Source organism: Mobula hypostoma, chromosome 2, assembly GCF_963921235.1.
Source record: "Mobula hypostoma chromosome 2, sMobHyp1.1, whole genome shotgun sequence".
NCBI classification, from domain to species: Eukaryota; Metazoa; Chordata; class Chondrichthyes; order Myliobatiformes; family Myliobatidae; genus Mobula; species Mobula hypostoma.
In genome coordinates, this window is record NC_086098.1 from 238,172,797 (window position 1) to 238,187,698 (window position 14,902).

The following is a 14,902-nucleotide window of genomic DNA, read 5'->3' on the forward strand; positions in this document are numbered from 1 at the left end:
AGGGAGTCTGCAGGACTTGGACAGATTAGGAGAATAGGCAAAGCAGCAGCAGGTGGAATACAGTGTCAGGAAATGTATGGTCATGACATTGGTAGAATAAATAAAGACATAGACTAAATAGTGAGCAAATTTAGAAATCAGAGGTGAAGGAGACTTGTGAGCCCTCATGCAGGATGCTCGGAAGGTTAATTTGCAGGTTGAGTCAGTGGTCAAGAAGGCAAATTGAATTTCAGGAGTAGAATAAAAGTAAGGATGTAAAACCAACGCTTTACAAGACATTGGGGAAACCTATAATCTGGCCACAGGGAAACAGGATGTACACATCCTCACAAACAAACCACACAAGAGTCACGTGTTCCTTTCCCACAATAATTTCAAGACTTTATTGCCTTTTTTTTAAACTGGAATTGAAAGGATTCTTGAAATTTCTTTTTAAACTTACGGTTGAGAAACACTTTTGGATCATCTTTTGTTTTCACAAGAGAAATGACGCTTCATAAGACAGTGAAAGCAGGGCAGTCTGGGGAGTGGGTACCTCCTGAACCGGTGCCCACCCTCAGCCCAGCACCACTTCAAGCTGCCAGCGCCCTGACACCAAACTCTCACAGTAAGCTCCCAAACATCAGCCACACTCCACATCACAACAGCAGGCAACACCAAGCAACAGAGCACAAAGAAACACAAACCAGGTAGGAGTAATACCAGAGGCCCCCTCTTCCCAGCAATCTACCCTTCTCCTCTCCCTGAACCCCTTCCCCCTACCCCGTCTAAAAACTCTCCTCACTCAGCCTGAGATTTACAGAGCCCAGTTCCGAGGTTTCTACTGGCCCCACTCTCTGGACCAACCCTGCCATGGATAGCCCCAAGCTGTGAAAGGAGGAAGGTTATGCATGGGCCTAGCAACCCCATCCCATAAAAAACCCAGAGCCACAGAAATGCCAACAGAAGCTCCTCATCCCTGGGAGAGGAAGGATCTTAATCAAGATGAGCTAGGGACAATTTGAAAGACCGGCCCAAGACAGGGGACTCTGGTGAGCTGTTGTCAGTCACCTCTGCCCCAGTAGAGGTGACGGGCTAGGCAAGTATTCTCTGAACACAGAGTGTGAAAGGGTGTCTAACACTCCTGAGTACAGGGTGAGGGAAGGTAGGTTTGGTGCATCTCCCATCAGCAAATGGTGGCCCTTTTTGAGGTTGAGTTTGCTTCAGGGAACCTGAATCTTAAAAGTGCAGAACAATTGGCTTAGGGCCCAGATCACAGCAACGCCAATCAAATGAGACTCCCTTCACTGAACAGCTGGGAAGGAGGAACTGAATGGGGTTGGATGCTGGAGGGGAGGAGTCCCAGGGTGTGATATTGTCTTTCTCAGTTCAGTAATCAGACTAGTGAGATTGGAGGCAGGGATGAGTTCCCTCCAGAACTCAACCCTGCCTCCTCCTCTTTCAGAGAGAAGCTGAGATACCTCGTCTCTGCCTGGGAGGGGGTGGCAGAGGCAGGTTCTGGAGGAACTTTCACAGGGATCTGGGCTGCAGGAAGCCTCAAGGAAGTTCTTGGGCCAAGAGTGGTACTAGAGCTGGGTTGTTCCTCAGGATGGGAGGGGGAATACTGTCAAAGGCAGAGGCAACAGAAAGGCGAATGGACCCCCACCTCAATCACATTTCTCTTCCCTCTAAAATCCTCCCCTTACCCTTACACTCAGCCCGGCACTCTGTACCCACCATCACCTCCCCACCCCTGAACTCCCCCAGGAAGTGGCTGCAGTTGATCCTCAGTGAGCAGCATTGCAAAAGGGGTTTCAGGATGAGGGGAAGGGGTCCAGCCAACAAGTGCAACCCAAACATGAGGGACAACCTACAGCAGCGCAGTGATCGATTAACCCACTGACCGCAAATGGTTGGGATGTGGGGTGAAACCAGGGCGTGGAGAGACATCCCTGGTTGTGGAGGGAGTGGAGAGCGGGGCGGGGTTGGGGAAGAGCACCGGAAACAAAAGGGGCTCAGTCTACTCAGCGCAGTACCCTTATGGGCTGGCAGGCTGGGATGCTGGAGAAATCGCTGAAAGGTTCCCACTTCACGAGCCCAGGATGGGAGATGGCAGCACCATGTCAGCAGGGCAGAGGGGCCCCATTCTCCCTCCACTGTTTCTCTGCAGGGCTCTGTGTTTAAAACAAGGGGGCAGAGGTATCCAGCCTTTACTACTCCACCCTTCGCATCATGAATTTCTTTTTTTTTTAAAGTTTGTTTCCCCTCACGGGTGCGCGGTCTCCGCTCGATTTTCGTGCCGCGTAGATCGGGCAGCGGGTGACGGTGAACGCCACAGCAGTTCCAGCGAGCTTCCCTCAGGCACCTTTGCTGTGTATGCGTGGTTTTTGATTTTGTCTGAAGACGTTCTCCCGAGGTCGTGAGTCCCGAAGTTCGCTGTCTCCACTTCAGCCCATCTCCTTCCACTGCCTGTAGAAATCCAGAACATTCCTGACATCCACTCCGGAATTGTGTGCAGCTTGCAGGGCAGCCTGGTCGGGATGGGACAAGGAGACAATTATCAGATGGATTACATTTAACATTCTAATTTGCTCCTTTGGTCCTAACTTTATAAACCCTTGCCCCCTTCCTCAATGATAACAAGACAACGGAGCTGGTTATCGACTTCAGGAGAACTCACACCACTCCTTACATTAGCAGCACAGCAGTGGAAAATGCAGGCAGTTTCAAACTCCTGGGAGTGTACATCTTGCACAACCTCTCCTGGTCCCAAACACAGACTACACAATCAGATAAGCTCATCAACTGACGAAGGGTCTCGGTCTGAAACGTCGACTGCACCTCTTCCTAGAGATGCTGCCTGGCCTGCTGCGTTCACCAGCAACTTTTATGTGTGAAGCTCATCAACTGTTACTTTCTGAGGCTGAAGAGAGCTGAACTGCAGGTAGGTGCACAGGAGGGAGCATCCTAAGTGCTGAATCACTGCATGGTATGGAAACTGCACTGTGATGAACAGGAAGACCAAACAATCTGTAGCCAAAACTGCCCAATGCACCATCAGTACCAGCCTAACTGTAACAGGGACATACACGCAGCACAGTGTTGGAAAAGGGCCAGTAACATCATGAAGGATCCCGCCCTGCTCATGGACTGCTTGTCCCACTCCCATTAGGGAGGAGGCTACATAGCATCCACGCCAGGATCACCAGACTCAGAAACAGTTACTTTCCCCAAGCAGTAAGGCTGATCAACACCTCCTCCCACTAACCCACGTCCCACCACCGTAAGATAAAGATGAAGGCATCTGTTAGTCTTGCGAGACCGTGGATCTGCGCCTGGAAAGTCTTCACTCTCCAGGGCGCAGGCCTTGGCAAGGTTGTATGAAAGACCAGCAGTTGCCCATGCTGCAAGTCTCCCCTCTCCACAACACCAACGTTGTCCAAGGGAAGGGCATTAGGACCCATACAGTTTGGCACCAGTGTCGTCACAGAGCAATGTGTGATTAAGTGCCTTGCTCAAGGACACAACATGTTCCCTCGGCTGGGGCTCGAACTCACGACCTTCAGGTCACTAGTCCAATGCCTTAACCACTAACCCACATCCCACCACACTATTTTATCACTTCCTGTCAGAGTCACCTTGGGTACAGACATTACTGAGCCTAGCATAACGTTATGGACATAGAATCAACCTATGTATATAAGCTATCTTATATATTTATTGTGTTTTTTTATTCTTAAGTTCCTAACTATCACTTTGAGGTTTTTTTTGTGCTGCATCGGATCTGGAGTAACAATTATTTACACTTGTGTACTGAAATGACATTAAACGATCTTGAATCCGTGTTCAGACTCTTCCTATGCACAACCTCTTTTTCCATCCTACCACTTTCCTCTATTTATCTATCTATCTAAGGAACAGGCTCTTCTGGCCTAACGAGCCATACCATCCAACTATTTATCACTATCCTAATCACAGGACAATTTACAATGACCAATTAATCCACTAATACATCTTTGGACTGTGGAAGAAAACTGGAATGCAGAGAGAACACACACAGTTCTCAGAGAGGACATTCAAACCCCCTTACAAACAGCGCTGGAATTGAACTCCGATCTCTGATGACCCAAGCTGTAATATCATCACACTAACCTCGATGCTACTGTGCCCCCTACACAGTGGGTAGAGCTGTCACCTCAAGGCTCCAGCACCCTGGGGATGATCCCAGGTCTGTACGGAGTTTGCCACACTCTGTGGTTTCTCCCAGGTGCTCTGATTTCTTCCCACATCCTCAACACACAGCTTGTGGGTTAATCGACCACTGGACTGCCTTAGGTTGCCCCTGATGTGTGGGTGAAGGTTTACATGGTTGTGTAAAGGTTAGTATAGCGTTTTACAGCACCAGCTGTAAATCAACTTTCTCCTGAGCTTTTCAACCTAATCAAGGGATCAAAAGTGGGAAGGGTGAGCAATTTCACATTCTTGGGTGTCAACATCTCTGAGGATCTGTCCTGGGCCCAACACGTGGATGGCAGCGCCTATATTTCATTAAGAGTTTGAAGAGATTTGGTATGTCACCTAAGATGCACACTAATTTCTACAGATGTACCATGGAGAGCATTCTAACTGGATGCATGACCATCTGATATGGGTACTCTGCACAGGATTGAAATAAGCTACAAAAAGTTGTAAGGTCAGTCAGCTTCATCATGGGCACTTGCCCTTGCAGCCTTCAACAAAAGTAAATAAATAGGCATCCGTTAGTCTCATGAGACCATGGATTTGCACCTTGGAAGATTTCCTGGGCAAGGTTGTATGGAAGACCAGCAGTTACTCATGCTGCAAGTCTCCCCTCTCCACGCCACCGATGTTGTCCAAGGGAAGGGCATTAGGACCCATACAGATTGGCACCGGTGTCGTCGCAGAGCAATGGGTGGTTAAATGCCTTGCTCAAGGACACACACGCTGCCTCAGCCAAAGCTCGAACTTGCGACCTTCAAATCACTAGACGAACGCCTTAACCACTTGGCCACGCGCCAACACTACACACACACACACTCTCACATTCACATTCATTTAGTCTTTCACAGCCAGGGCCTGAAATCTTCCCTCTGCCTTACCACTGTCTGTCCTATTCTTCAATTTAACATTATCCATGACCTCTATTGTCACCCACCAATTGTATCCCTTTAACTGGGATAAGTTCCTGCTTACAGACCAGCTGTTGAATATCTAACACTGCTATCTACTGACATGTCCCTTAGGTCAGCAGTCCCCAACCACCGGGCCACAGACCGGTACCAGGTCACAAAGCATGCGCTACCGGGCCACGAGGAAACGATATGATTTGGCGATGGGAGTCAGCTGCACCTTTCCTCATTCCCTGTCACGCACTGTTGAGCCAGTACGCATGCGAGGTCATTACCCGCGCGTCATCCGTGTCAGCGCAGGGAGAAGATCAACTCCTCGAGCTTGCAAATGACGGCGGGCTGAAAAGTATGTTTGAGATAACATCTCTGCAGGCATTCTGGATCAAAGTCAAGGCGAAATATCCTGAGATAGCCACGAAAGCACTGAAAACGTTGCTTCCATTTCCAACATCATATCGCTGCAAAGCAGAGTTTTCTGCAATGAATGCAACGAAAACTAAATTGCAGAATAGACTGGACATAAGGAACCTCTATCGAGTATCGCTGTCTCCCGTCACCCCTTGATAGGACCGTCTTGTTGCAGGGAAACAAGCCCAGGGCTCCCACTGATTCAGCGATATTGGTGTGTTGCAATGATTTTATATGTTCATACGGGGAAAATATGTGCTGTGTGTTTAATATCCAAACGTTACTTAAAATGTTATGATGCTATTGACTTACTTATATAACCATATAACAATTACAGCACGGAAAGAGGCCATCTCGGCCCTTCTAGTCCGTGTCGAACGCTACTCTCACCTAGTCCCACCGACCTGCACTCAGCCCATAACCCTCCATTCCTTTCCTGTCCATATACCTATCCAATTTTTCTTTAAATGATAATATCGAACCTGCCTCTACCACTTCTACTGGAAGCTTGTTCCACACTTACTTCAAGCTCCCCTGATAATTGACTTACCGCTATATTCATGCGAGGAAAATATGCGCTGTGTGTTTAATATTAAATTCGTTAGATAAAGTCTTTTAGAAACGAAATTGAGTGTATTAGCCACTTATCACCTACATTCCGGTCGTGATTAACCCCTCCCCCCCAAACAGAATTGCCAAAAACAAGATGTATAGAAAAAATTGGCACGTACATGCATGCGCACTGGTGCCCGCGCAAGGCTTCATGGTCATTGTAGTGTCTGAGTGTAAACAACGTATTTGACTGCTACTCTTGTCCGTTGGCAACCCTACCCCCCCGCCCCCAGCCCGGTCGGCCGGTCCGCAAGAATACTGTCAATATGAAACCGGTCCACAGTGCAAAAAAGGTTGGGGACCCCTGCCTTAGGTTACTTTCCCAATTCACCTTTAGTGGCTAGTGTAACACTATTAAGGCACTACTAGCACCCTGGGTTCAATTCCCACCACTGTCTGTAAAGTTTGCATCTTCTCCCCATGACCAAGTGGGCTTTCTGGGTGCTCCAGTTTCCTCTCATATTCACCAGTGGCTAGCATGACGTCATTACAGCTCATGGTGTCAGAGTTGAGAGTTCAATTCTAGCTTCCTTCGTAAGGAATCTCTTTACGTCCTCCCTGTGGAATGCATGGGTTTTTCCCCAGGTGCTCTAGTTTCCTCCCACAGTCCAAAGACGGACAGGGGAGGTTAACTGGTCATTGTAAACTGTCCAGTGATTAGGTTAGGGTTAAGTCGGGATTGCTGGGGCAGCAGGGCTCGAAGGGCTGTGAGGGCCAACTCTGCGCTGTACCCTTGAATTCCAAAGACGAACGGCTTAGGGTTGGTAAGCTGAGACCGAGCTGCTGCTTGTGAAAATTGTGCATTGTCACAATTTCAGTAAAGCAGCCTGAGACCTACTGTGTAATCGCACTGTACAGATGCAACTGCCAGAGCTGTAGCTCTTTAATGAAGTCTCCATTTAACATGGGAAGCAGTTTCTTTGTGTATCAGACTACAAGAGGCATTGATTGAATGGACAGCCAGCACCTTTTTCCCCAGAGCATCGATGTCCAATACAAAACGGGCTTGTTTCAGTGCCTCTGAAGTTCACTCAGTGGAAGACCAAGCTAGACCAGGACAATGTCCCATGCACCATCACCTTCAGGCCGTGCCATTCATGGTCTTTTTCGTTTGGCTGTATTCATTTATGGTTGGGTGATAATTAAACCTGAATCTTTAAGGTGAGTGGAGGAAAGTAGAGGGGAGGGATGTCAGAGATTATTTTCTAACACAGAATGGCAGGTGGATGGAATGCACTGCCAGGGGTTGGTGGTGGAGGCAGATACATTCGGGACATTAATAATTTTTATTTAGAGAAGGGATTTCCTACCTTTTTTTATGCCATGAGCCTTATCATTAACCGAGGAGTCCATGAACCCCAGATTGGGAATCCCTGGTTTAGAGATACAGCTGGTAATAGGCCCTTCTGACCCGCACAGCCCATTACCCCCATGTGACCAACGACCTTACTAATCCATGCATCTCTGGAATGTGTGAGGAAATCAGAGGACATGGAGGAAACCTACGCGATCACAGGGAGATCATACAAACTTCATACTGACAACAGTGGGAATTGTACCAAGACATGAAATTCTGCAGATCCTGGAAATCTTGAGCAACACACACAAACTGCTGGAGGAACTCAGCAAGTCATACAGCATCTATGGACTTTCATCAGGAATGGAAAGGATAGGGGTAGAACTCAGAATAAGAAGGCAGGGGGAAAGGAAGGAGGCTGGCTGGTGAGGGGAAAAGTGGGTAGACATTTAAGACTTAGATAGGAAAGGGTTATATTGATATGATAGAGTCATAGAACACTAATCACAGAAATAGGCTCTTCAGCCCAGCCAAAGTATTAATCTGCCAAGTCCCATCAATCTGCACCCGGACCACACACCTCCATACCCCACCCCCCATTTACCTATTCATATTTCTCTTAAATGTTGAAATCTACCCCACAATTTGTGCTGGCAGCTCATTCCACACTCTCACATTCTTAATGAAGCTTTCTTCTCATGTTCCCCTTAAACATTTCACCTTTCACGCTTAACCCATGACCTCTAGTTCTAGTCTCACCCAACCTCAGCAGAAAAAGTCTGCTTGCATTTTCACTACCTACGTATATCCCTCATAATTTTGTATACCTTATCAAATCTCCCTCAATCTTCTACATTCGATGGAATAAAGTCCTAATCTGTTCAATCTTTCCATATAACTCAGGTCCTCAAGTCCCAGCAACATGCTTGTAAATTTTCTTTGCACTCTTTTCAATCTTATTTACACCTTTCCTGTAGGTCAGTGACCAAAATTGCACATAATACTCCAAGTTAAGATTCACCAGCATCTTATAGAATTTCAACGTAACATGTCAATTCCTGCTCTCAATGCATTGATTCATGAAGGCCACTTTCTTTATGACCCTATCTACTTGTAACGTCACTTTCAATGAATTAGGGATTCGTACTCCCAGATCCCTTTGTTCTACTGCACTCCCCTATGCCCTACTGCTCACTATGCAAGTCCTCCCAGAGTGCAACACCTCACATTTGTCTTGAGGGAGTGTTGGCAAAAATTGACACGAGTGTAATTACTTCTTACACCTTATTCTACTTGCTAACAAATGGCGTTGTACACGAGAAAAACCCACCTCCAAAACGTAATAATGTAGAATGTAACACGTAATGTACACGGCAAACTTAACCCTCAACAGTCTGGGTGAATTCTGCCTAATGAAATTAAGGAGGCCCTACACATGCTCCACCCATAATCCCCCCTTGCAGAATTCACCCTAGCAGACAAAATCAAATGAGCAGGAGCCCCACAAAACTCAGCCAAACCTAATCCTTTTCACTGGCAGGTGCCAGGGAGGAAGAACAATCAATGTCAGGAGCTCTGGAGGTGGGAGGCCAGCCCCTCGATGGGGGCTGTGCCACTTCCGCTGGACAGTCCAGGTCCAAACGGGCAGGCTCGAGACACTCCACAGAAACGCTGTCCACGAAGCGGCTCGCCTCGTGCGCGCTCTCTACGAGGCCCTTAAGGGCAAAGCGGCCAAGCAAGTCATGGACTGAATGGAGGAAAGGTCCAAGGTGTTCTCAGACTCTAATCAAGCATTGTCTAATGCAATGCTGCTGGTGCACCCCCTCTCAGACGAGCTGATCACTCTTACCACGGATGTGTCGGATTGCGCGGTTGGCGCAGTGCGTGAGCAGTTGGTCAACAGCTTTTGGCAGCCTCTCGCCCTTTTTAGCCGTCAGCTTCGCTCCTGTGAGCGCAAGTACTGCACGTTCAACGGTGAGCTTCTCGGCCTGTACTTGGCAGTGTAACATTTTAACTTTCTCCTAGAGAGCCGTCCATTTATGACTTCTGTCGATCATAAGCCCCTCACATTCACCGTGACTGAGGTCTCCGAACCTTGGTCTGCTCAACAGCAGTGCCATCTTTCTTTTATTTCAGAGTTCACCACGGACGTCCAGCATGTCATAGCAGAGCACAACTTGGTGGCTGACTGCGTTTTCCGGTCCTTCACTGGTGCTGTCCATTTGGGTGTGGACCAGGTTTCGGACCCGAGCGTGCAGGCACTGCGTTCGGCAGACACAGGGTTGAAATTGGTGACCGTTGCTTTCAGTGACAGCAGTGTTTCATTACTGTCTGATGCGTCGATGGGACAACCCAGGCCGAGTGTGCCAGCGAGCTGGCGGCAGTGCGTTTTCAATGCGGTCCACAGGCTTTCTCATCTGAGCCAGAGCGTATCGCAGAAACTGGTGACAGAAAAGTTTGTGTGGTATGGGCTTAAGAAGGACGTCAGGGACTGGGCTGGTGCTTGTTTGATGTGCCCACGCGCAAAGGTGCATCAACACACCAAGACTCCATTGGCTCCTATCGCGGTCCTTGACCACGTGATTGTGAATTTGGTTGGCCTGTTGTCCCCAGTGTCGCATACACAAGAAAAACCCTGCCCCCAAAATGTAATAACATACAATGCAACACGTAACGTACATGGCAAACTTAACCCTTCACAGTCTAGGTGAATTCTGCCTAATGAAATTACGGGGTCCTGACAGTCTGCATTAAATCCCATCTGCCCATTTCACCAGGAGGTCAAAATCAAATCTTCCTTGCTGTGCACCACACCTCCAAACTTGGTGTCATCCACAAATCTGCTGATCCAGTTTACCACATTATCATCCAGATCACTGATATGGATGACAAACAACAACTGACCCAGCACTGAACCCTGAGGCACACCACTAGTCACATGCCTCCAGTTAGAGAGGCAACCATCCATAACCTCTCTTTGGCTTCTTCCAAAAAAGCCAATGTCCAATCCAATTTACTAACTCATCTTGAATGCCGAGCAACTAAACCTTGGCCAACCTCCCATGCGGGATCTTGTCAAGTGCCTTGCTGAAATCCATATTTACAATATTCACTGCCTTGTTTTCATCAGCTTTCCCGGTAACTTCCTCAGAAAGCTCACAGATTGGTTTGACACGACTTACCTTGCACAAAGTCACCTTGACTATCCCTACCTAATCAGTCCCTGTCTATAGATCCAGTCCCCCACAATATCTTCCAATAGCTTTCCCACTACTGATGTCAGGCTCACCGGCCTATAATTTTCTGGCTTACTCTTAGAACCTCCCTTAAACAACAGAACATTAGCTATCCTCCGACCCTCTGGCACCTCATCCGTGGCTAACGACGATTTAAATATCTCTGCTATGGCCCCTGGAATTTCTGCACTTGCCTTTCACAGGGTCTGAAGAAACAAACTGTCAGGCTCTAGGGATTTATCCACCCTAATTTGCCTCAAGATAGCAAAAACCTCCTCCTCTGTACTCTGTACAGGGTCCATGATCTCACTGCTGCATTAACTCACGTTTATAGACTTCTTCCATTTCCCGAATAAATACAGGTACAAAACAATTCGATTTAAGATCTCGCCATCTCTTTCGGCACCACGCAGAGGACCAATTTTGTCCCTGGCTATGCTTTCGTTCTTAATATATCCATAACAGTCCTTAGGATTCTCCTTCATATCAACAGAGCAATCTAATGTCTTCCTATAGCCCTCCTGATATTGGAGTAGGTTAGAAGGTCAGTAGAACATTAAGGACCAAAGGGCCTGTAATGTTCAATGCTTCCACATCTGCTGCCATCTTCTGCAGGAAGATGAGCAACTGAACTGGCCTGCATACGAGCCCCTTCCATTCTGCTACCCATGTGTTAACAGGACTGGTGCACTCCATGCTTGTAAAATCCCCTGTCAACACGCGTTAACTACGTATCTGCATCAGTAAGGTACTGATGAAACCATACCGACATGCACCATGAAAACCTACATCAGCAATGCCGACAAAGGAGCTCACAGGATTGTATAACTGAATGGTAAAAGTGAGAACGGCTTTATAGGGGATATCAGATCCAACAGGTGAACTGACAAGGTGCTGGAGGAACTCAGCAAGTCAGGCAGCATTCACGGAGGCGAATAAACAGTCAACTTTTCAGGCTGAGACCCTTCGTAAACATCGACTGGCCATTTCCCTCTATAGACAGTGTTGGCCAGAAGGAACTGCAATCTACAAATAGGAATGAAGAAAGGAAGGACATTAGCCGGGAGGATGTGGAATCGATATGGGTAGAGCTGCATAACACTAAGGGGCAGAAAACGCTGGTGGGAGTTGTGTACAGGCCACCTAACAGTAGTAGTGAGGTTGGGGATGGTATTAAACAGGAAATTAGAAATGTGTGCAATAAAGGAACAGCAGTTATAATGGGTGACTTCAATCTACATATAGATTGGGTGAACCAAATTGGTAAGGGTGCTGAGGAAGAGGATTTCTTGGAATGTATGCGGGATGGTTTTCTGAACCAACATGTCGAGGAACCAACTAGAGAGCAGGCTATTCTGGACTGGGTTTTGAGCAATGAGGAAGGGTTAATTAGCAATCTTGTCGTGAGAGGCCCCTTGGGTAAGAGTGACCATAATATGGTGGAATTCTTCATTAAGATGGAGAGTGACTTAGTTAATTCAGAAACAAAGGTTCTGAACTTAAAGAAGGGTAACTTTGAAGGTATGAGACGTGAATTAGCTAAGATAGACTGGCAAATGACACTTAAAGGGTTGACGGTGGATATGCAATGGCAAGCATTTAAAGATCGCATGGATGAACTACAACAATTGTTCATCCCAGTTTGGCAAAAGAATAAATCAAGGAAGGTAGTGCACCCATGGCTGACAAGGGAAATTAGGGATAGTATCAATTCCAAAGAAGAAGCATACAAATTAGCCAGAAAAAGTGGCTCACCTGAGGACTGGGAGAAATTCAGAGTCCAGCAGATGAGGACAAAGGGCTTAATTAGGAAGGGGAAAAAAGATTATGAGAGAAAACTGGCAGGGAACATAAAAACTGACTGTAAAAGCTTTTACAGATACGTGAAAAGAAAAAGATTGGTTAAGACAAATGTAGCTCCCCTACAGACAGAAACAGGTGAATTGATTATGGGGAGCAAGGACATGGCAGACCAATTGAATAACTACTTTGGTTCTGTACTTCACTAAGGAGGACATAAATAATCTTCTGGAAATAGTAGGGGACAGAGGGTCCAGTGAGATGGAGGAACTGAGGGAAATACATGTTAGTAGGGAAGTGGTGTTAGATAAATTGAAGGGATTAAAGGCAGATAAATCCCCAGGGCCAGATGGACTGCATCCCAGAGTGCTTAAGGAAGTAGCCCAAGAAATAGTGGATGCATTAGTGATAAATTTTCAAAACTCTTTAGATTCTGGACTAGTTCCTGAGGACTGGAGGGTGGCTAATGTAACTCCACTTTTTAAAAAAGGAGGGAGAGAGAAACCGGAGAATTATAGACCGGTTAGCCTAACATCGGCGGTGGGGAAAATGCTAGAGTCAGTTATCAAAGATGTGATAACAGCACATTTGGAAAGCAGTGAAATCATCAGACAAAGTCAGCATGGATTTGTGAAAGGAAAATCATGTCTGACGAATCTCATACAATTTTTTGAGGATGTAACTAGTAGAGTGGATAGGGGAGAACCAGTGGATGTGGTATATTTGGATTTTCAAAAGACTTTTGACAAGGTCCCACACAGGAGATTAGTGTGCAAACTTAAAGCACACGGTATTGGGGGTAAGGTATTGATGTGGATAGAGAATTGGTTGGCAGACAGGAAGCAAAGAGTGGGAATAAACAGGACCTTTTCAGAATGGCAGGCAGTGACTAGTGGGGTACCGCAAGGCTCAGTGCTGTGACCCCAGTTGTTTACAATATATATTAATGACTTGGATGAGGGAATTAAATGCAGCATCTCCAAGTTTGCGGATGACACAAAGCTGGACGGCAGAGTTAGCTGTGAGGAGGATGCTAAGAGGATGCAGGGTGACTTGGATAGGTTAGGTGAGTGGGCAAATTCATGGCAGATGCAATTTAATGTGGATAAATGTGAGGTTATCCACTTTGGTGGGAAAAATAGGAAAACAGATTATTATCTGAATGGTGGCCGATTAGGAAAAGGGGAGGTGCAACGAGACCTGGGTGTCATTATACACCAGTCATTGAAAGTGGGCATGCAGGTACAGCAGGCGGTGAAAAAGGCGAATGGTATGCTGGCATTCATAGCAAGAGGATTCGAGTACAGGAGCAGGGAGGTACTACTGCAGTTGTACAAGGCCTTGGTGAGACCACACCTGGAGTATTGTTGCAGATTTGGTCCCCTAATCTGAGGAAAGACATCCTTGCCATAGAGGGAGTACAAAGAAGGTTCACCAGATTGATTCCTGGGATGGCAGGACTTTCATATGATGAAAGACTGGATCGACTAGGCTTATACTCGTTGGAATTTAGAAGATTGAGGGGGGATCTGATTGAAACGTATAAAATTCTAAAGGGATTGGACAGGCTAGATGCAGGAAGATTGTTCCCGCTGTTGGGGAAGTCCAGAACGAGGGGTCACAGTTTGAGGATAAAGGGGAAGCCTTTTAGGACCGAGATGAGGAAAAACTTCTTCACACAGAGAGTGGTGAATCTGTGGAATTCTCTGCCACAGGAAACAGTTGAGGCTAGCTCATTGGCTATATTTAAGAGGGAGTTAGATATGGCCCTTGTGGCTAAAGGGATCGGGGGTATGGAGGGATGGCTGGTACAGGGTTCCGAGTTGGATGATCAGCCATGATCATACTGAAAGGCGGTGCAGGCTCAAAGGGCCGAATGGCCTACTCCTGCACCTATTTTCTATGTTTCTATGTAGTTAAAACAGACAAAGCTGAAGTCTTTGTTGTTGCCAAGTGGTTGCAGGATTGGAGGCAGTCATTTTGTCAGACTGTCCTTGCAGCTGCTATTTTGTGAACTGGCTCTTGGTCAGGGATAGCTTAATCAAAGCAAGCGAATGTGGACACAATAAGTTTTCTGCTCATAATCTACTAAACCTGAGACCAATTTGAGAAAAGAAGCTGTTTATTATGTAAAGTCGCAGGCGTGTAATCACAGCCTGTGATCTGGTCACCTGGGCCCAGTGTTTGGCTGATCTAGCTGAACTGGTTTAAACCAGTCTGAGTTGGAAAAAACAAAAGAAATCACCTCAGAATCAGATTTAATATCACCGGCATATGGCGTGAAATTTGTTAACTTTACAGCAGCAGTACAATAAAATACACCTTAAATAAATAGAGGGAAAAAATGGGTGATATTAAGTACATATACATCTATTTAATAGTTAAGTTAAAATAAGTAGAAATTAGAAGTAGTGAGTTCA

The 14,902-nt window shown here is 46.6% G+C and overlaps 1 protein-coding gene across 2 annotated transcripts in view; it reads right to left on the bottom strand.

The window, feature by feature from the left end:
• Positions 1-337: 337 nt before the first annotated feature.
• Positions 338-14,902, bottom strand: part of smg5 (SMG5 nonsense mediated mRNA decay factor) — a 78,305-nt gene continuing 63,740 nt past the window's right edge. For both annotated transcript variants that reach the window (XM_063041696.1, XM_063041697.1), the window contains exon 22: positions 338-2,510. In XM_063041696.1, coding sequence (XP_062897766.1) covers positions 2,427-2,510 — 84 coding nt within the window. In that variant the 3' untranslated portion in view covers positions 338-2,426. The remainder of the gene's footprint in view (positions 2,511-14,902) is intronic.